The 19,365-nt window shown below is 42.8% G+C and overlaps 3 protein-coding genes across 6 annotated transcripts; 1 reads left to right on the forward strand and 2 right to left on the reverse strand.

The window, feature by feature from the left end:
• Positions 1 to 206: 206 nt before the first annotated feature.
• Positions 207 to 3,928, forward strand: LOC127344140 (uncharacterized). Its single transcript, XM_051370363.2, has 2 exons — positions 207 to 633; positions 2,688 to 3,928. Exons 1-2 carry the CDS (start codon positions 540 to 542, stop codon positions 3,647 to 3,649), a joined length of 1,056 nt encoding a protein of 351 aa, XP_051226323.1. The 5' UTR covers positions 207 to 539; the 3' UTR covers positions 3,650 to 3,928.
• Positions 3,929 to 4,388: 460 nt separating this feature from the next.
• Positions 4,389 to 8,667, reverse strand: LOC127344141 (DNA-(apurinic or apyrimidinic site) endonuclease, chloroplastic). Of its 2 annotated transcripts, none has more exons than XM_051370364.2 (8): positions 8,514 to 8,667; positions 7,319 to 7,574; positions 7,102 to 7,209; positions 6,832 to 6,969; positions 6,694 to 6,741; positions 6,393 to 6,473; positions 5,309 to 5,462; positions 4,389 to 4,842 (listed from the first exon to the last, which is right to left on the reverse strand). In XM_051370364.2, exons 2-8 carry the CDS (start codon positions 7,553 to 7,555, stop codon positions 4,721 to 4,723), a joined length of 888 nt encoding a protein of 295 aa, XP_051226324.1. In that variant the 5' UTR covers positions 7,556 to 7,574; positions 8,514 to 8,667; the 3' UTR covers positions 4,389 to 4,720. The 2 variants fall into 2 exon arrangements, with proteins under 2 accessions (XP_051226324.1, XP_051226326.1); XM_051370366.2 differs by having other exon boundaries at positions 7,319 to 7,561; positions 8,514 to 8,664.
• A 1,476-nt stretch (positions 8,668 to 10,143) lies between these two features.
• On the reverse strand, positions 10,144 to 15,823 carry LOC127344139 (DNA-(apurinic or apyrimidinic site) endonuclease, chloroplastic). Of its 3 annotated transcripts, none has more exons than XM_051370359.1 (13): positions 15,689 to 15,816; positions 15,498 to 15,592; positions 14,940 to 15,096; positions 14,753 to 14,850; positions 14,588 to 14,667; positions 14,064 to 14,300; positions 13,722 to 13,972; positions 13,499 to 13,609; positions 12,619 to 12,756; positions 12,498 to 12,545; positions 11,527 to 11,607; positions 10,759 to 10,918; positions 10,144 to 10,515 (listed from the first exon to the last, which is right to left on the reverse strand). In XM_051370359.1, the coding sequence occupies exons 2-13, from the start codon at positions 15,539 to 15,541 to the stop codon at positions 10,394 to 10,396; spliced, it is 1,527 nt and encodes a 508-aa protein (XP_051226319.1). In that variant the 5' UTR covers positions 15,542 to 15,592; positions 15,689 to 15,816; the 3' UTR covers positions 10,144 to 10,393. The 3 variants fall into 3 exon arrangements, with proteins under 3 accessions (XP_051226319.1, XP_051226320.1, XP_051226322.1); XM_051370360.2 differs by having other exon boundaries at positions 15,498 to 15,609; positions 15,689 to 15,810; XM_051370362.1 differs by lacking the exon at positions 15,498 to 15,592 and having other exon boundaries at positions 15,689 to 15,823.
• Positions 15,824 to 19,365: the final 3,542 nt, after the last annotated feature.

Genomic DNA, 19,365 nt, shown 5'->3' on the forward strand with positions numbered 1-19,365 from the left:
TTTTAGGATAGAGTAGTACTTCTGTTTATAAATAAATAAATAAATAAATAAATAATGCCCTAATAATATTTTAGCTGTGGTCTTGTGGATAACAAAACATAGGGCAAAAATCGTACACCACTGGCCCGCGGAAGCAGATACCGCGGGAATACGGTAAACAGTTGGGCGCGCCCGTGGCAGGCACACAGTCCGTCCGTCCGTCTCTATCTCCGACACGCCTCTGAACCGGCAAGAGAACGCCTATTTTAATCCCCTTCCTTCCTTCCGCCTGCGAAACCAACGACGGCCCCCAAACCGCCTCACCACCGCCCGAGCCTCTCCATCGCCTTCACCGTCCCGATCGAGCGCGCGCGCGCGCGCCGTTCGGGTCCCTCGGATCGCCTCCGGTCCTCGCCGCCGGGATTCCGGGGACGCGGAGGCGCGCGGGCCCGCTCGCCGGTCAGACCCGCCGCGCGCGTGTCCCCGCGGCTGATACCTAGGGGCCGAGGGCGGAAAGCTCCGGCCTTGGCCAGCGTTGGGGACTTCCCGGCCGTTCGTCCATGGCGGAGAGGCGGCCCAGCTACAGGGACGGCGACAGGGCGGCGGCAGGCGAGACCGGCAGGCACTGGAGGCCGCCGCGCGCGCAGACCCACGGTGCGTATCCTGATCCGTCCTAGTCCTGTTGGCGGTCTTGTCGGCGCTTGCCCCTTTTAATTTTTATTTTTATCTTTGAGGGGTTGCGTCGCTTTCCCCTTTCCCGTGTTAGAAGAAACGCACGCGCACGGAGTAAATGTGTCCTGGTTATTCCTGGCAACGTCGAGACGCGGTACTCACTAGTAGTATATCGTTTTGGGTAAAGTTGGGCCGTCAGGCAGTAACATCGTGCAAGTAGTATGCGGTATCTTCTTTTGTGCCAACCAAGTACTCTGTACTGCATACATTCTTCTCTTGGAGGGTGTGCCGATTCTACTGGGAAAGTGACCTTCGTGGGTACACTAGTTTATTTTAGCTTGCTCTAATGGATGTAAATATAATAATGCTAGGAAAAATTGCTTGAATTGATGAAAATATGAAATTGTTTTGAGAAACCACAAGGTTGTTAATGTTTATGCTTATTATAACCTCTGAACTCACGCATATTTCTTGTGCATATTTAGAAACGTTATATTTAAAATCTCTGGCAGGAGTAGTAATTTTGGTCTCGAATGCGAAGCTGTCGAGTTTTATTCTACGTTGATCATTACATGTTCAACGGAGGAGCTCTGGTCTTCAATGCCAAATGTTAAGAATGCTTTTTTTAGCTCGCTAGGAAGGATTATTGGTCTAGTTGTTGTGTGCAGTTTTACGAGAATGCTGATATGATATCATTTAAGTATTTTGCTAAGAAGGGAAGTTATGTTTCAGTAATAACAGTAAATGACACCTCAATATACGGAGTATTAAGCCTTGTAAATAGACAGAGGTCAGCCCCACATCAATATACAGTAGTTCATTTTAGCGTGCTTTAATGGGTATAATAATAATACTGCTAAGCAACTTGATTTGCTTGAATCGATGAAAACATGAAATTGTTTTGAGAAACCACATACTCCCTAAATCCGAGTCAATTAAAAGGGATCGGAGGGTGTAGTTGTTAATGTTTATGTGTATGACCTCTGAGAGAGCTCGCGATTATTCTTCTCTTGGAGGGTGTGCCGATTCTACTGCGAAAGTGACGTTCGTGGGTACAGTAGTTCATTTTAGCGTGCTTTAATGGGTATAATACTGCTAAGCAACTTGATTTGCTTGAATTGATGAAAATACGAAATTGTTTTGAGAAACCACAAGGTTGTTAATGTTTATGCTTATAACCTCTGAGCCCACGCATATTTGTTGTGCATATAGAAACGTTGTATTCAAAATCTCTGGCAGGAGTAGTAATTTTAGTCTGGGATGTGAAGCTGTCGAGTTTATTCTAGTACATTGATCATTACATGATCAACGGAGCTCTGGTCTTCAATGCCAAATGTTAAGAATGGTTTTTTTTTAGCTCGCTAGGAAGGATTATTGGTATAGTTGTTGCGTGCAGTTTTACGAGAATGCTGATATGATATCATTTAAGTATTTTGCTAAGGAAAGTTAAATGACAGCTCAATATACGGAGTATTAAGCCTTGTAAATAGACAGAGGTCAACCCCACATCTTCACTTTCACGTGCTCTGCTGGTGTTTAAGTAGGATTTGAATAGGATGTTCTGCGATTAGCAAGCTACTTTTGTTTCTGATGAGCTATTTGATACCCTATTCCAATCATGTTTTTGGAAGTTAAATGTCCTGTGAGATGTCAAAATTTTCTGAAAGATATGAACATTAGACTGTGTTAGAACCTGCATGGATGCTGAAAATTTTATGGAACTAAGCCGAACCTGTACTGTGAAGAATTGCTGGTGTCGGCAGTCTTTTCTTGCTTCCCGCTGTTAGCACTAACCATTTTGTTACATGATCAGCTTCCCATTCTGCATGGGTTCTTATTATTCTATTGATATTGAAGCAAAAGTACCATGGTTATTTCAGTTTATGTGCATAAACTTCTGCTGGTATTTTCATGAGCTGCTAAGTGATCTTGTTAATTGGCTTCCCAATCTGCATGGGTTCGTATTGTTCTATTGGTATCCTTTTACGATTAGTTCTGTCTACTCATTAAAGAATGGTTTGTGTTTTGACTTTCAGGTGGTGGAAATGTCTCTGTTCCACTGTGGGAAAGGAAATTTTGCACTGATGCTTGTTTTATCCCCTGGGGTAAGCTGTGCGAGACGAAGAAATTGATGTCCATGTATGCAAATATTGTTGACTGGGATGATTCAGCTGCGTTTGAAGCCTTCAAAGATGCAAAGGACCGTTTCTATGCTGTATATCATGGTCAACCATGTAACATCCCTCTTCCCGACCCAAACATGTATATTGATGTGGTCAACCCAGATGAGTATCTTGATCCTGAACTGATTGCTGATCTGGAGAGGTCACGACGCTCTGTTCCCAGAAGGGACAACACTGCGCCAGATGGCTGGGACTCCTTCATCTTCTCTGACAAGCCAGTTCCGGCCACAGGATGGGGTGATGGGGAAACAACCAACACAATTGGTCAGCAATGCTCTGTGAACTGGGATAATTATGTGGAACAGCCCGTTGAAGCCAATTGCAATCAGAGCTCAGCGAACTGGGATAATTATGCTAGTCTGCCTGCTGAAACATTTGTTCAGCAAAGCTCTTGGGACATGTATGCGGAACAGCAAGGTCAGACAAGCAGCTGGGGGGCTCCAGTCATGCCTGGCACATCCCATTGGGACATGAACGGTGACTCCCAGCAGGCATGGAACCATGACTATGGTTGGGGATCTGCAGCCGTTCAGACTGATTCATGGGGCAACCAAAGAGATAGCCAATGTGTGCCTGACAGCCAAGCTCAAGGCGGCTCATATGGACACTGGAAAAGGCGGAACAATGAGTCGGGCAGAAGGAACAGCAGGAACAGAGAAAGAGGTGGCCCCATTGGCTCAAAGGCCATGAAATCAAAGTACCAAGCGGACGAGCATGGCGGCGCAAACAACAGCTGGAGGCCCTGCCGTGTAAGAGATAGCATGCACTACTCTTATGGGCAGCCTGGCTACGGCAACCAGTCGCTAGCAATGTAAGAATGACGAAGACGCTTGCGTGTTGGCTGCATTGGAGGTGCCATTTTGGACATCTTCAGCTGTTAGAATAGAGCTATCCAAGGACATGTAGGTTATGTGACGTTCCTGTAGATGGTAATGACTTTTGTCACGCAATTTGCGCCTTGTGTAAATATGTTTTGAGCTCAGTTGTTCTGTTTAGTGGCTCTATTGCAGCGTCGATGTTGTTCTGAATAGCTGAGTAACAGAGAGATCTTGTGTTAAGATTGATTAATGCCAGCAATTCATAATTCAGGTTTCTATGTTTATCTATATTCTGAACCAGGAAATCAGCCTGAGAGACAGCGTAACATGTCAAATTATTCAAACTTTCAGACCGGTGAAATATTGTCGATGCTTGCTGCCCGAGCTCGCAACGAACAGACAAAAAAAATTGACGCAAAAGCCAAAAGAAAGGTTGCAGCGTCGATGTTGTTCTGAATGGCAGAGTAATGTGTTAAGATTGCTTAATGACAGCAAGTCGAGAGATCTTGTGTTAAGATTGCTTAATGCCAGCAAGTCGTAATTCTGGTTTCTATGTTCTGAATCAGGAAATCAGCCTGGGAGACTGGCGTAACATATCAAATTATTCAAAGTTTCAGACCGGTGAAATAGTGTTGGTGCTTGCTGTCCGAGCTTGAAACCAGCAGGTTAATGAACAGCCGAGGGCATGTCAAGCCATCTTGCAACGAACTGACAAATTTTTTTGACCCAAAAGCCAAAAGAAAGGTTGCAGCGTTGACAATTACATTGTTCTGAATGGCTGAGTAACATAGAGATGTTGTGTTACGAAAGAACAAGCACATAAGAAGTACTCAACCAACATGGATAACAGATACGCAAGGTCCATGAAGAAAACAGATTACTCTAGATTGACTGAAAACTATCACTGCCTCAGCTCTGAACGTTTCAGCCTGACAAAGCGTTTCCCCAGTCTCATCGGTGTCTAGAACAACAGATAAGATGACAATGCAAACTATCACAGCTCTGAACGTTTCAACCTGACGAAGCACTTCCCCAGCAACTGAGAGTCTTGTCGGTGCCTTGACCTGCCTAGACCTTCAGCACAAGGCCAATTGGACTGTGGTCGCTGTCTGTTACATCCGGAAGAATGTACGAATCATGTACCCTGTCAATGATGGATCCTGACGCCAGAAAGTAATCCAATCGCCAACCTGTTACATGAACAACAAGATATTAGAGCAAGTATGTTTTCATTTCGACAGAAATATGAAGAAGGAACAATGCTTTAGTTTTAGGAAAAAAAAGGGTTTCTTTCGTTTGGAAATAATATGGCTGTAACTCAAACATTTGATTAAAAAAAATCTTTCAATATAGCACCTTGATTTTATACCATTTGTGTATTATTCTAGGTAGACATGTCTGCAATTATGCAGTATAAACCAATGGTAGTATAAGCTTCATGCTGTAACTGCTGTATTTCCATGTAAAGAGAATATCTCTCACTCAAAGGGTGATTGAATGAATAGTTAATTTCATTTCACAGATGCTAAGATTTCCCAGACATGGATGCAGTGTTACCTTTTTGGCACAAGGGTAATAGAAATCAGAAAACAAATGCAACACTACAACATTTATTTATATAATTAATTAATTATACCAACCAATGTAGTGATGTACCTTTGTTGTTACGCCGCTGGTTTTCTCCCCAGAAGGTGTAGCCCACAGCGTTGGGATGCTGCTTTCTGAAGGTATCAACGAAGCCTCTCATAGTAAAGTTTATCTCAAATGACTGCCTCTCTTCTTCCGTGAAACCTGCATCGTCAGTTTTCATCTGGAAAAAATGCTGAGTAAGAAATTGTCCACATACACATCGACGGGCTACTGAAATAGAAAAAGAAATCCGGCACTGATATGGTATGATACTTTTGGAACCTAAACTGTTCCATTTTCAGGAGATATATATGTAATGCAAACAGCAACTCTTAACTTTTGTTGAATGTTTTTGAAAGTATTGAAATTCATATTAAACTGCTGATAGCAGACTTGATACTGAACTACAAATAAAACACAAGTTATGTTTAAGATTATATTCTGATGTCAGATTCTGGCAGTAGCTTCTTTGGTATTGAACTTTAACTGAACCATGAATTAAACAAACAAGATGACCTCCCTACAAAATTTAGCAATGGATAGGTCATGGACTTCTTTTAGAGCACAAATGTTCTGATCCCTAAAGCATGGCCGCGGCAATTTCAGTGCTGCTCCTATACCATGATCACATATTAACGTTAGTTTCAACTCCCTATACCATGTTCACAAAATCCATAAGTACGCACCAATACCTGGACCGTTTTCTACTTTCTGTATACCTTCATGTCTGTTGTGAAAAGAGGAATCATAGATGCTCAAACAGAGGAATATGTTTCATATCACAGAAAAAAGACAAGAGCAAGGAAAAAATTTCATAGCGTGGCAGTTCTGCAACTGAATTTCATATCTACAGCTCTCCCACAGAAATCAATAAAACATGGTAGGGAAGGCAAATTGGGAACCTTCAGTTCCCAGTTCCAATACAGCATCAAACAATCAACACATACCTCTAGGAAAATATCCTGGGTTTATAATAAGTTATAATATGTGAACTAGCCTACATGTGGTTTGTAGATGCGTAACCATGACAAGGGCAATGCAAATGATACAGCGTACAATCTTAAGGATAGAGCTTTTGAGCAATAAGTTCCTCAAATGAAAGAGAACTTACTGGAGGATTATGGATGTCCATCTCCTGACAAGCACAGTTGAGGTCACCAGCAACAATTACTGGTTTGAAACTTTCCAGTTTCTACAGACCAAAAGGTTAACGTTAGTCTCCATTGCAAAGCTGCCTTCCAATGATCGCAGTAGGGAAATGTGATTAGATATTGTGCTAAACAGAAGAAAAGAACTAAATAATATCCCTCACGTGCACTCAGAGCAATCAATAATATAAAGTGAATATGCAAAACATGGTCTATGGATCTCAAAAAGAAATTAAGACTGCAAAGCTAGCTAAGTGAACGTACTTCTACAAATTCGCTGAAACATGGATCCCAATCATCAACCCTGTAGAGCTGAAGATAAAGATTAAAAAAGTATTAGACTGAAACAATGACAGTAAAACAAAAGGCAGCGATTATAATGAAAAGGGACACCAGTCTTACCAGCCTCTTTAAACCACGGCCAGAGTTTGGGACATAAGCATTGACCAAGTAGAAATTATCAAACTCCAAAGTGATTACCCTGCCCTCCTGATCATGTTCTGCTGTGCCAATTCCGTACTGGACAGAGACTGGTTTTACCTATGAAGTGCAATTTAACCACAAGGGAAAACCATGTTATGAACAACTTTGAACCAACCGATATGTTGTGCCAAAGCATCTAAAGAAACAATTATGCAGAGTTAAACGAGTCTTGAGCATTAACCAGCATACCCTTGAAATCACTCCAGTCCCTGAATAGTCAAGCCTCGCGACACTGCATGACCAATAGCTGTAGTCATACCCTGCGATCAGGTTCTTGAAATCCTTCACATCGCCCTCCTGGAAAAAGAACGAAAACTCAGTCATCGCAATGAAAGACCAGCAATCCGCCATATCAGATGATGGTGCTGTAAGCTAACGGTGTACTGGTAGGAACAACAAAACTTGCCTTCAGATGTGTCTCTTGGAGGCACAGTACATCGAAATTCTCCCTCTGAGCCAGGGCAGAAAACTGTCCTGACCTCACAACATTTCTCACCCCATTGACATTATAGGACAGAATCTTCATATGCTTGGTGTCGTCCCCCAGTGGCTGAGGCCTCATGGTCCTCGGATTGTACGCGACCCATCCTGGTTGCTTCTTACTGTGTGCAAGCTTAGTCCAAGGCTCCTGCCTGCTCGCCATCTTAGCCTGGTTCCAAAAACTATGTAGGAAGCCATCAGTACAGAGCAAGACTTCTCAAAAACACAAAGAAAACTTGTCTTTCTTCTCTAAATTGCCATGTCAAGCTAAGTTCTGTTTGCAACCGTATGATTCTTCCAGAACACGAGCAGGAAAGTAGGCATGCAGGAATACAGGTGACGTTTGACCATGGAAGTAGATTTTCCATCAGAATCAGGCTATATACTCATGTACAAGAACAGAATCCTGAAAGAAGATCTTCTGCCTTTCAAGAATCTGACGCAACAGAAAATAAGCGAACTAATCCCCGGTAAATTAAATAATAAGAGAACTGATCAGAAAGGCTATTTCAGATCTAGCGTACACCAAAAGTAATCAGCTGCTTATCAGTTCCAAACAAGAACGCTGCACGGTCGAAATTACGCCTTCTAGAGCGGGGCAGTTGCCTCCTTGGGCTAGGAGTTTCATCAGCAAACTGTTCCCCAAATCCACAGATCTAAAATTCACAGGATTTACCCACACCCCTCTGCATACGCAGAAAACCGCTTCCACTTCAAAGAAAAATCAAGCGCCATGGGTGGCCACGGGATACAAATCCAGCGCCATGGGCGGCCACGGGACACAAATCCAGCGTCATCCCTTCTCTGTTCAAGAAATTCCGCTGAGGAACACCCAAATAAACGCGAATAATTCACGAAGACGCACGCGCTGGTCCGGCTCGCGCAGAGCCCATCCCGAATTCCCGATCCAACATTTAACCGATTCCACGGCCCGCAACCGTGTGCGCCCGCGCTTCTACCCACGGAAAATCGACGAAGAAGACTACAAGCGGCCACGATTTTTTGCCCCCAACGCCATGGTTTCCCTATCCAGCAGGAGCAGGTACGGGAGAATCCGCCGAGAAACACCAAAAAAAACCAAACTAAATCCCGAAGATGCGGAGAGGGAGAGAGGCGCGTACGATCGGAGAGAAGAGGCGCGAGGAGCCGCCGTCGTAGCGAGGAGCGAGGTCGGCAGATGACGCCGCCGGGGGGGTCTGGAGGAAGCCGGTGACGGTGAGAGAGGAGAGGAGACGATCGCCGCTGGGTTTAACTCGTTTCCCCTTTGCCACGCTAAACCCGCTTATATCACGTGGTGCGAGTCGAGTCGGTAACTCGCCTTGCCGGCTAAGACATCATGCTCTCGCGATCGCCCGCTGAGATCGACCGTTCGTTGGAAGACCGCATTTTTTTAGATAAAAGAAATATATTAATATCGATGGATATCAATTACACCTAGCCTCTGCAATAACACAATACTCTAATGTTAGTACGGATGCACACAGTCGAAAAAGGAAAAGAAAACTAATAAAAATGGTCCCGCTACGAACTCCAGTCCTAGCAACAACAGCACAACCACCACCAAGATAGCACGTGAAATCCAAGCTCTCCAATAGCGACGCCTCCAATAAGGAAACGGTGCACAAGCGTCGTCATCGTCCGATCAAAAGATCTTAGGTTTTCACCCTGGCTCTCAAAACAATGTCTTCCACAAAACCATTGCCAGACACAACCAATTAAGTCTAGACCTTGGATTTTCACTCTGAAAGGTAAAACTCTCAACTTCACCTGTGTTGCTGCCCCCACTTGCATACTGTTGTTACAAGACTCAGGAAACCAAGTGAATCCCTCAACAACACCACAATTTGATCCTCCATTGCTAGTCCTCCAATCCGGCCTTCAAGAAATTCTTCGTCCCTAATACGCCATGGACCAGAATGTCATCTGCTGGCAACACAAAACAGAGCTTCGCGTCGCTCGCTTCGGAAACAAAAGGGTCGAAATAAAAGCATGGGTGCGCATGATCGAATACCTCCCAAACCAGCAAACTCGAGGCACGAGCATTGTTACATTTGCCAGTGGAGCCTTCTGGAACCCAACATCCAGCCAAATCGAGATGGACATGCAAAAAAAAAAGATTTTCGTCCTGGCGCGCGAGAAATCCGAGGATCACCACCTTTATTCCAGAGCTTATCTAAGAGATGGCGATCCAGAGTGACGTTTCGTCGGCGTGGCGAAGCCAACATCAGAACCCACATCTCCATGGATGGACCACTCCGGCCCAGATCTTAGACCAAAAGCCCATCTTAACCAGCTGCCCAGATCCCCACCGATCGGATCGAAGTCTGAACCAGCGGTTCACCACCGCCTCCACGAGGCTGCTTTGCCCGTGAGCGCCGGCCAGACCAGCGACTTGGCCACGACGCCCAATGCCCGCTCGCGTCGCCGAGAAGATGACCGGTCTAGGCGGGCAGCAGGATCGGATCCCGTGGCACACCCCGCCGCGGGGGCGGGCTTGTCGGCTTGTCGTCAGAACACACGCATATACTCATGCGATTTAGAATTGAATTTTGATGAAGGATTATCGGGTACTTGTATTTGAATCTTGAATTCCCTTGAGAGCATGCACAAGTAATTTTACCATGCCACCACTTTTCATATCTTCCGGCTGTAATCTGACCATAATTCAGATGGCACGGTCATTTCAAACCCGTAGGCACTCTACGCTCTACAGGTGAAGCCTTGACGAAAGATCAGCAACAACAAAACACATCAGACCAACGGAGGAATAATTTCATGCGTACTCTCAAAGATCAGTCTACAACCGAACCATAATACTGCAACCCTAGATCTAGATTGGTAGTACAATGACCAATCAACAGCACCATTACAGACTTCCAGTAGCACCTATTACTGTTTCACCGCTGGAAAATCCATCTGCGCAAAACGGAAGGAGCAGCATCTGCAGACCAACCCCAGAAGAAGATTTGCGTCTTCCATACGGGCTGGGGCGAGGCATCGCCTAGAGCTTCAGTACGAGGCCGAGTGGGCTGTGGTCGCTCGCAGAAACGTCCGGGAGGATGTACGAGTCATGAACTCTTTCCGCAATGGACTCCGACACGAGAAAGTAATCCAGGCGCCAACCTGCGAATCCGTCAGCAGACAGATGCAACATAGTGAAACAATGAGCTTACCTTTCTCTTACACAGCTAAATGATAGGCTCATTGGGACGATAAAAAACTGTGCACAATGTGTTGGCTGAACAAATGGATGGGTATAATTTATAGATGGTTGCTAAGAGATCATGCTCATCGGTAGATACACACAAAATTGAGGAATGGGTTTAGGTTTATGATAGTGAGTGGCTCAAGTCATTCGGTTCATACCTCTATTGGTCTTCCGGCAGTTATGCCTGTAGCCCCAGTAGCTATATCCAACAACATCAGGATGCTGTTTCCGAAACGTATCGACAAACCCTTTGGACAGGAAGTTAGTCTCGAATGATTTCCTTTCTTCTTTAGTGAAGCCAGCACTTCTGCTATTTCCCTGGACATAAAGGAAAAGGTACAAGGTAAGAAAACAAAAGCATAATGTTTGGGAGGTTAAAGTGGAAATGATATCAGTACGACAATCTGACCAGGCCAGCCATCATACTCATACCCCATGAGCTAGACAAGGTGATGGGCCACCCAAAATCATGTCTACTGACAAAATGATGCAAGTAATTTATTTTCCATAAATTTGGACAAGGATTTCTCAGTAACTGTGCTTTTTCACAAGCATCTTGATAATTTATATTCATATAAGAAGCATATTTTGGGATACTGAAATAACAAACACAACCTGGGATACAAAGAATGCAGCACATAGCAATTTTGCATAATATACATTACCTTTTAAGCAATACACAAATGCTTACATAGTTTCCAAGTTAACAGTCGTTTTGGATGAACTAAGCATTTTTATACTTGGGTGTTGATGTGGCTATCGTAAACTCTAAGATATTGGGTTGCAAAATAATTTTAATAACATAATAAGCAAAGGTTTAAAATGGAGTGGAATAGCGCATACACCAATATACTTACGCATAAAATATATTTTTCTCAATCACCGATATTTAAATATGTAGGTGATTCAATCTAACGATTACTTACAGCAGGATCATGTATATCAATCTCCTGATGCGCACAGTTAAGATCACCAGTTAGTATCACAGGTTTCGATTTTTCCAATTCCTGCATGATCATAAGAAATTCATCAGGCTCTCCTCAAACATGCAATTGGACAATTGGAAATACAATGATAAATGGAGGGGCAGCAACATGCTTGAACTGTATTTCTGTCTAACAAAGTAGTTTTGCACATGACGGCAATTACACAGGAAAAAACTAGCAGTGTGAGTTTATCAGTCTTTAACTAGTAACACATTATCCACATAACAAATGAAAGACCAAACAGAACGGAAGATATTCCCATGTGCTAGCTTGAGCAAGGTAAAATAAGGAAAGGACAATAACCGGCAGCGGAGATATGTTGCATACTGCACCGTGAAAGATGCCCACTGTGATGTGTTAAACAATTCCAAAACTTACAGCTCTAATTATGTTTAGGGCATTCACATCCGCTGTGTCATGTACCTCCAAAGTTCTAAGGAACGTTATTTTATTCTTAGCTTTTCTAAGATTGGCATGTGTGAAGGCATCAGGAGAACACAACAACCCTAAATACAACCACAAATAAAGAGATACTACTCCCTCCGTTTGGAAATGTAAGATGTTTTAGGTGCTTATAAAGTAGACTAGAATCAACCTAAAGTGAGTGAACCTACATATTAAAAATAGACTAGATACAAACTAAAGTGGGTGAACCAAAGAAAGTGCTTCAACATCTTACATTTCCAAACCGAGGGAGTACAACACAACTGATGTACTGGAGGAAGAACATGTACAACGAACAGAAGGAGTACGGAATAGGAATGGGCAACCAATACAGTGACAAACGACTATATGAAAAGATGGGCAAAGGCATAACTTCATTTTTCCAGAAAAAAAAAACGCGAGAAACATATAAATCATAAGAACGGTACTTTGATATATTAATAAGAGTAAAAGAAAAGCAGTCATACTTTCATGTAGTTACCAAGGCATGGATCCCACTCTGTGACCCTGTAAGTCTACACAGCAACATATAGTCATGGAGATTGTTATCTCAAACGAAGTATAACCACAATGAAAAAAATGAATTACCAGTCTTTTTAGACCATCGCCGGAATTCGGCACATAAGCGGTTAGCAAGTAAAAATCATCAAATTCCACTGTCACAACCCTCCCTTCTGTATCATGGTCTGGTACACCAAGCCCATACTTGATAGAAAGTGGTTTTACCTATAGAAAGTGCAGGACATATGATGAATGGAAACAGAATATAAGGCATGTGCTAACCAAAAAAAAGATTGTATTTGAGACTAAATGTTACTAAGTTGTTAATGTGACCACAGAGCAAATGAATCAGGAGAAAAAATTGGAAGCCAGCATAACAATATGATGAAACTCCTTGTCTAATATCCATAAAAGATACATAAAGCACAGCAGGATGATTAATCAGGTGACATGTCTTAGTATCATGGAAGGCTAACGGCGAAGCAAACTAAAAAATACCGAATATCACAATGAAGAAAATATAGAAGATGCTTGAGGGCAAGAAAGAAGAAGCTCGTGATAACTTAATAACTATGGAGAATCGGATAGGCCAGTCCAAAACTGGAACTGCATAAGTACTCTCTTTTTTTCCTGTCAGCTGTCTTAGGGTATTCTTCTTTTCTATGTATTTTGGCCAACTTTTTCTAACATTTCCTTTCTAAGTTCCAGGTAATCTGGGGTTAGAGGTTGCAAAATAAAACACCAGATGGAGCTGGAACAACTGGTATTACTAGGTAATTCCTAGGTAAGGGGACAGTTGGGCACTTTGTTCATTCCATTTCCATTCAGTTTTCATCGCAGTTGGTTTAACTTCACAAAACAATAGAAGAAAGAAATGATAATTCATACGCGTTTTTTTTCATATGAGTGAACCATGGAGCACTGACAATAGTGGTGGCAGTAGGATGAAAGAATGACAAGTCCATACCCGTGAAATTATGGCAGTCCCCGAATAGCCAAGTTTCGATACACTGCATGTCCAGAAACTATTGGTATAGCCTTCAAGTAGACTTTCCTTGATGACTTCAACATCTTTCTCCTGCAGTAGTGAAATTATTGGTTGATAAACAATTCCAGTGAATGAAGTAAAACAAACATTTCGGAGAAGACAAAAGGCAGATGCCAGCTTTGCGAGATAACAAACATCTTGCCTGCATTTTCGTCTCTTGCAGGCATAGTATATCAAAATCCTCCCTCTGTGCTAACTCATGAACAGAGAAGCCCCTAGATTTCATCAAAGCTCTCAGTCCATTGACATTCCATGATAGAATCTTTACGGCCCTTGTATCCTTGCCAAGGGGTGGAGGCCTCATGACCTTAGGATTGTAGGGAATCCACTCTGGTCGTGGCTTCTTGTGCACAAGTAGAGTCCAAGGCTCTGCATCATCCACAGTACCGTGAACTGTGATAGACAATCCCACAGTTAGCAAAGAGAGAAGTAATTTTCTAGCCCAAGAATGATCAATTAAAGACAACTGAAACAATGAGCGTACCAACAACTGTTTCCTTCTGGATTGATGTTTTATTTAGCTTGACAGTAGTCACAGAATTCTCCTTCGGAGTGGTGCCCTTGGTTGATTTCTGCTTTGTTCTACTTCTCTTGCTAGGAGTTTCAGAAATAACTTCAGAAGTTTCTAAATTTTGTTCAACTACTACTGAAGCAGCACCTTTTCTTTTTGAAGGTACTTCTGACGGGCCAACTTTCTCAACTTTTGATGCTCCATCTTTATCTGTAGAAAACAATTCAGCATCCAGCCAAAATGCACATTGCACATTCTATAGATGTAGACGCTAAAATGTACCAACTTGCTATTTTCTCGCTACCTAGTACCTACAGTACAATTCCGGGGGAAAAACTGAAAATTGCCTTATATTAATAGGGAAAGAGTCGCAATTTGGATCGAGAGGTTGTTGAGGTACATGTATTGGCTCATCATTTTTATTTTAGAAAGTTATGCAAAGAAAGCATGGATTTAGGCCAATGTTACTACTAGAAAAATCTGCAAGTAAGCCATACCAGTTACTTCCTGGCCCAGAGAATCCAACAGAGCTGATACTAAGTCTTTCTTGTTACCTTTCCCAGAAACTCCCATCCTCCTTCAAATTCATCGCACACAATAATTAAATGGAGAAATCAACTCTCGGCAACACAAAATAAGGGCAGGCTAGGAAAAGTGTGAACCTTGTGAGTTCCCTGAGCTCTTTCACTGTCATGGATTGGAGCATACTAGGATCACCTCTGATTCGCTCTATCTCCAACGTGCTTTCAGTAACATCTTCCTACGGTTCAAACAACAACAAAAAATGAAACCACATCCATGGGGACGGCTAAATGGACAATGATAACACAATGGGCATACAAGACTAACCTTCTCCATGATTGTCTCGTCATCTTTCTTGATCTCAATGTTCTTAGAGGCAGCTCGGCGTGAATACGTAGCCCGAATCCCCTCACTCATCACGTTCAGCTTTGTCAGCACTAACTTTCTGCAACTGTAGTTTGCACTTGGAAGCCCACGGCTACACCTGTAAAAACAAATGTCACCACATATAGCTGAAACATCCTAGGTGATTCTTGTACAAGCGACCCAGATGCATGCCAGATTTTGTCAATGAACAGAAGATTGGAGAAATATTATGGCCAACATTGCCTTTGCCGGGTCATACTAAGTGCAGATGAGTTCAGTGGAAGTTGTTCACCAGAAACACCAAAATGCCCAGCCCCGTGAATGGCAAACTTAATAAGCTACAGCACACTGCATAAAACCATAGTTTTATTTCGATCCGTCGCCAAAGCCAAACTCTTAATGGGAATCCACCCCTTCTATTATCCCCCCAAATCGAAAGCGGCGGCTCAATCATGCGGGGAAGAGCCCGAATCGATAGAAGGAAACTGAAATGCATGTAAGGGGGCTAGATAACCGTACTCGTAGAGACGGAGGAGAGAGGCGCCGCGCAGGAGCTGCTGCATCCGCGAGCGGGTGCGTGGTGGCGGCGGGACGTTGCGCAGACGGAACCCTCACTTCATAAATATCAAAACTAGGGTTTATGGAATCAGCAGACCAAGAGAAATCACATTCGACTCGAGAAAATGGGCGTGCGGCAGGGCAGAGCGTACCTGAGACGTCGCCGCTGAGATGAACGGAGCCGCCGCTGTACCCGTGCTGTTCACGACGGGACGAGGGCACAAAGCTCCGATGTGTTCGGCGGCCGCAAATGACGGCAGAAGCCGATCCATTCGACGGGGTAAAATGGGAAAAGGAGGTAAAAAGAACTTAAAAAGAAAATAGTACTCTACTAGGAATATTTCTGACAAAAAAGGTTAATTTTGTCAATGCTCATAATAATGAATTTGAGTTTCTAGAAAGGAGAACGCTCGCGAATCAACCAATGAGTCAAACTAGGCAGCCGACGAAAAGTATGATCAAAGCAAATCGTCAAGATTGTATTACTCAAGACCTAAGTTTACAGGGGGTATCGTGTAGTTGAATATGTCCCCCTTGTTCTGATATGTATTTATGAGTTTCGACTTCATGTCGGTTTCTTCATGGGCCTTCACCTATTTCCTATTTCTTTCTGAACTTTGCAATCTCCATCCCATGTATGAGCGCTTCATATTTCGCCTCATTATTGGATGCGTTGGAGAACGTCATCCGCAGTACATATTTCATCTCGTCTCCTTGCGGTGATACTAATATCACGCATACTGGTGACGAATTACTAAAATTGGCTAACATAATATTATTCGGATACGGATATATGTAGGAGAACGTTGCATAGAAAACAAAAATTTTCCTACCGCGAACACGCAATCCAAGCCAAGATGCAATCTAGAAGATGGTAGCAACGAGTGGTTTATCGAGTCTCACCCTTGAAGAGATTCCAAAGCCTACAAGAGTAGGCTCTTGTTGCTGCGGTAGACGTTCACTTGCCGCTTGCAAAAGCGCGTAGAAGATCTTGATCACGATCGCTTCCGGCGCCACGAACGGGCAGCACCTCCGTACTCGGTCACACGTTCGGTTGTTGATGAAGACGACGTCCACCTCCCCGTTCCAGCGGGCAGCGGAAGTAGTAGCTCCTCCTTGAATCCGGCAGCACGACGGCGTGGTGGCGGTGGCGGTGGAGATCTCCGGCAGAGCTTCGCTAAGCATATGCGGGAGAAGTGGAGGAGGAGAAGAAGCTAGGGTTTGGGGAGAGAGGGGGGTTGGGCGCCGGCCCTCTAAGGGGTGCGGCCAAGGCTGAGCCAAAGAGTGGCTGCCCCCCTCCCTCTCCTCCTCATTATATAGGTGGAAGCCCCAAGAGTTCTAGTCCAAGTCTTCGAATAAGACCCCAACACTAAAACCTCCCATATGTGGGAAACCTACTCAAGGAGGGAGTCCCACTCAAGGTGGGATTCCCACCTTTCCTTGAGGTGGGGTGGCCGGCCACCTCTAGGTGGAGCCCACCTGGGACTCCTCCTTTAGGGTTTGGCTGGTCAAGCTTGTGGAGTCCTTCCGGGACTCCACCTTCCATAGTGCGTTTTTTCCGGACTTTTCTAGAACCTTCTAGAACCTGCCATAAATGCACCGGATCATTTCCAAACTTGGAATATGACTTCCTATATATGAATCTTATTCTCCGGACCATTCCTAACTCCTCGTGATGTCCGGGATCTCATCCGGGACTCCGAACAAATATTCGAACTCCATTCCATATTCAAGTTCTACCATTTCAACATCCAACTTTAAGTGTGTCACCCTACGGTTCGTGAACTATGCAGACATGGTTGAGTACTCACTCCGACCAATAACCAATAGCGGGATACGGAGATCCATAATGGCTCCCACATATTCAACGATGACTTTAGTGATCGAATGAACCATTCACATACAATACCAATTCCCTTTGTCACGCGATATTTTACTTGTCCGAGGTTTGATCTTCGGTATCACTCTATACCTTGTTCAACCTCGTCTCTGACAAGTACTCTTTACTGCAAATGCCGTGGTATGTGGTCTCTTATGAACTCATTCATATGCTTGCAAGACATTAGACGACATTCCACCGAGAGGGCCCAGAGTATATCTATCCGTCATCGGGATGGACAAATCCCACTGTTGATCCATATGCCTCAACTCATACTTTCCGGATACTTAATCCCACCTTTATAGCCACCCATTTACGCAGTGGTGTTTGGTGTAATCAAAGTACCTTTCCGGTACAAGTGATTTACATGATCTCATGGTCATAAGGACTAGGTAACTATGTATCGAAAGCTTATAGCAAATAACTTAATGACGAGATCTTATGCTACGCTTAATTGGGTGTGTCCATTACATCATTCATACAATGACATAACCTTGTTATTAATAACATCCAATGTTCATGATTATGAAACTAATCATCCATTAATCAACAAGCTAGTTAAGAGGCATACTAGGGACTTCTTTGTTTGTCTACATATCACACATGTACTAATGTTTCGGTTAATACAATTATAGCATGATATATAAACATTTATCATAAACATAAAGATATAAATAATAACCACTTTATTATTGCCTCTAGGGCATATCTCCTTCAGTCTCCCACTTGCACTAGAGTCAATAATCTAGTTAACATTTGTAAAGATATAACACCTTGGTCTTCTGGTGCTTTATCATGTATTGCTCACGGGAGAGGTTTTTAGTCATCGGATCTGACATGCTCAGAAACGTATGTATTTCGTAATTCATTTGCGTCTCAACGCATCACTCATTTCCAAATGAGTTGGCATTAAATATGTTTGATCTTCTGGTGGAACCTTAATTCCGCTGTCTGAAATATGTCACTAATATTGTCACACACAATATAGCTTCAAAGTTCTGACTGCGAACTACACCAAGTTCTCAAAGAACCTCTTGACTTAACATCCTTTGTCATTGTCAAAATAATGACATACTCTGCCTTCTTTTGTAGAATCCGTCACAATATTTAGAACTCTTCTAAATCTAGCATAGACAACTTCTAGCTCATTGTGCTACCTTTTAAACAACACTTAGTCTAATTTGAGATTGAAATTATATTTTATATGTGACAAAACCAATATCGGTGTAACACCTTACAACGATTTGTTTGTCATTTCTTCATACAAAAATATATATATATATCCTTAGTTCTTCTAAAGTACTCAAGGATATTCTTACTGTCGTCTAATGATCATCATATGAATCATTCTGGTATATGCTCATAACACTTTATAGCACATGATATCTGATTGTGTACATATTATTCGTGATCTATAATCACTCATGTGTTTTTACTCATTGAGTGTCAAATACACTCAAGTCTTGTTAAACCTTCACATGACAAGAACATTTTCTTAATATTTCTATATTGAACTATTTCAATATCCATCATATGTACTTTGACTTAAACTTATTTATGTGTTTCAATCTATCTTCATAGATCTTGACACTAAATTTGTTTCAGTCCATATCCTTTCATTGAAGTTAATTCTCAATGAAACCTTTTTAATCAAGTATATAATTACATCATTTATAATCAACTATATGTCACCTACATAAAGTATTATAAATGTGTCTTAGCGCTCCCACTTAATTTCTTGCAAATGCAAGCCTTTTCATCGTCTCTGATGAAATCAAAAACTCTTTGACTATTTCATCTGGTGAAGATTCCAACTCCGTGATACTTACTTCATCCAATTGAAGCTTGTATACCTATCTAGTATTCCACGGACCAGTGATACGTCTCCGACGTATCGATAATTTCTTATGTTCCATGCCACATTATTGATGTTATCTACATGTTTTATGC

Source organism: Lolium perenne, chromosome 3, assembly GCF_019359855.2.
Source record: "Lolium perenne isolate Kyuss_39 chromosome 3, Kyuss_2.0, whole genome shotgun sequence".
NCBI classification, from domain to species: domain Eukaryota; kingdom Viridiplantae; phylum Streptophyta; class Magnoliopsida; order Poales; family Poaceae; genus Lolium; species Lolium perenne.

Bases quoted from the DNA above. Each gene is read 5' to 3' on its own strand.
- LOC127344141 (XM_051370364.2), bottom strand. From the start codon at position 7,555: ATGGCGAGCAGGCAGGAGCCTTGGACTAAGCTTGCACACAGTAAGAAG. The intron at 6,742-6,831 runs GTAAGACTGGTG...CTTTATCTTCAG, and splicing joins GCCGTGGTTTAAAGAGGCTG to CTCTACAGGGTTGATGATTG. The intron at 5,463-6,392 runs GTAAGTTCTCTT...CATTTTTTCCAG, and splicing joins TGGACATCCATAATCCTCCA to ATGAAAACTGACGATGCAGG.
- LOC127344140 (XM_051370363.2), top strand. From the start codon at position 540: ATGGCGGAGAGGCGGCCCAGCTACAGGGACGGCGACAGGGCGGCGGCA. The intron at 634-2,687 runs GTGCGTATCCTG...TTTGACTTTCAG, and splicing joins GCCGCGCGCGCAGACCCACG to GTGGTGGAAATGTCTCTGTT.
- LOC127344139 (XM_051370359.1), bottom strand. From the start codon at position 15,541: ATGCAGCAGCTCCTGCGCGGCGCCTCTCTCCTCCGTCTCTACGA. The intron at 12,546-12,618 runs GTAATTCATTTT...GTTGCTGTGTAG, and splicing joins GCGATGGTCTAAAAAGACTG to ACTTACAGGGTCACAGAGTG. The intron at 11,608-12,497 runs GTATGACTGCTT...ATGATCATGCAG, and splicing joins GCCTTGGTAACTACATGAAA to GAATTGGAAAAATCGAAACC.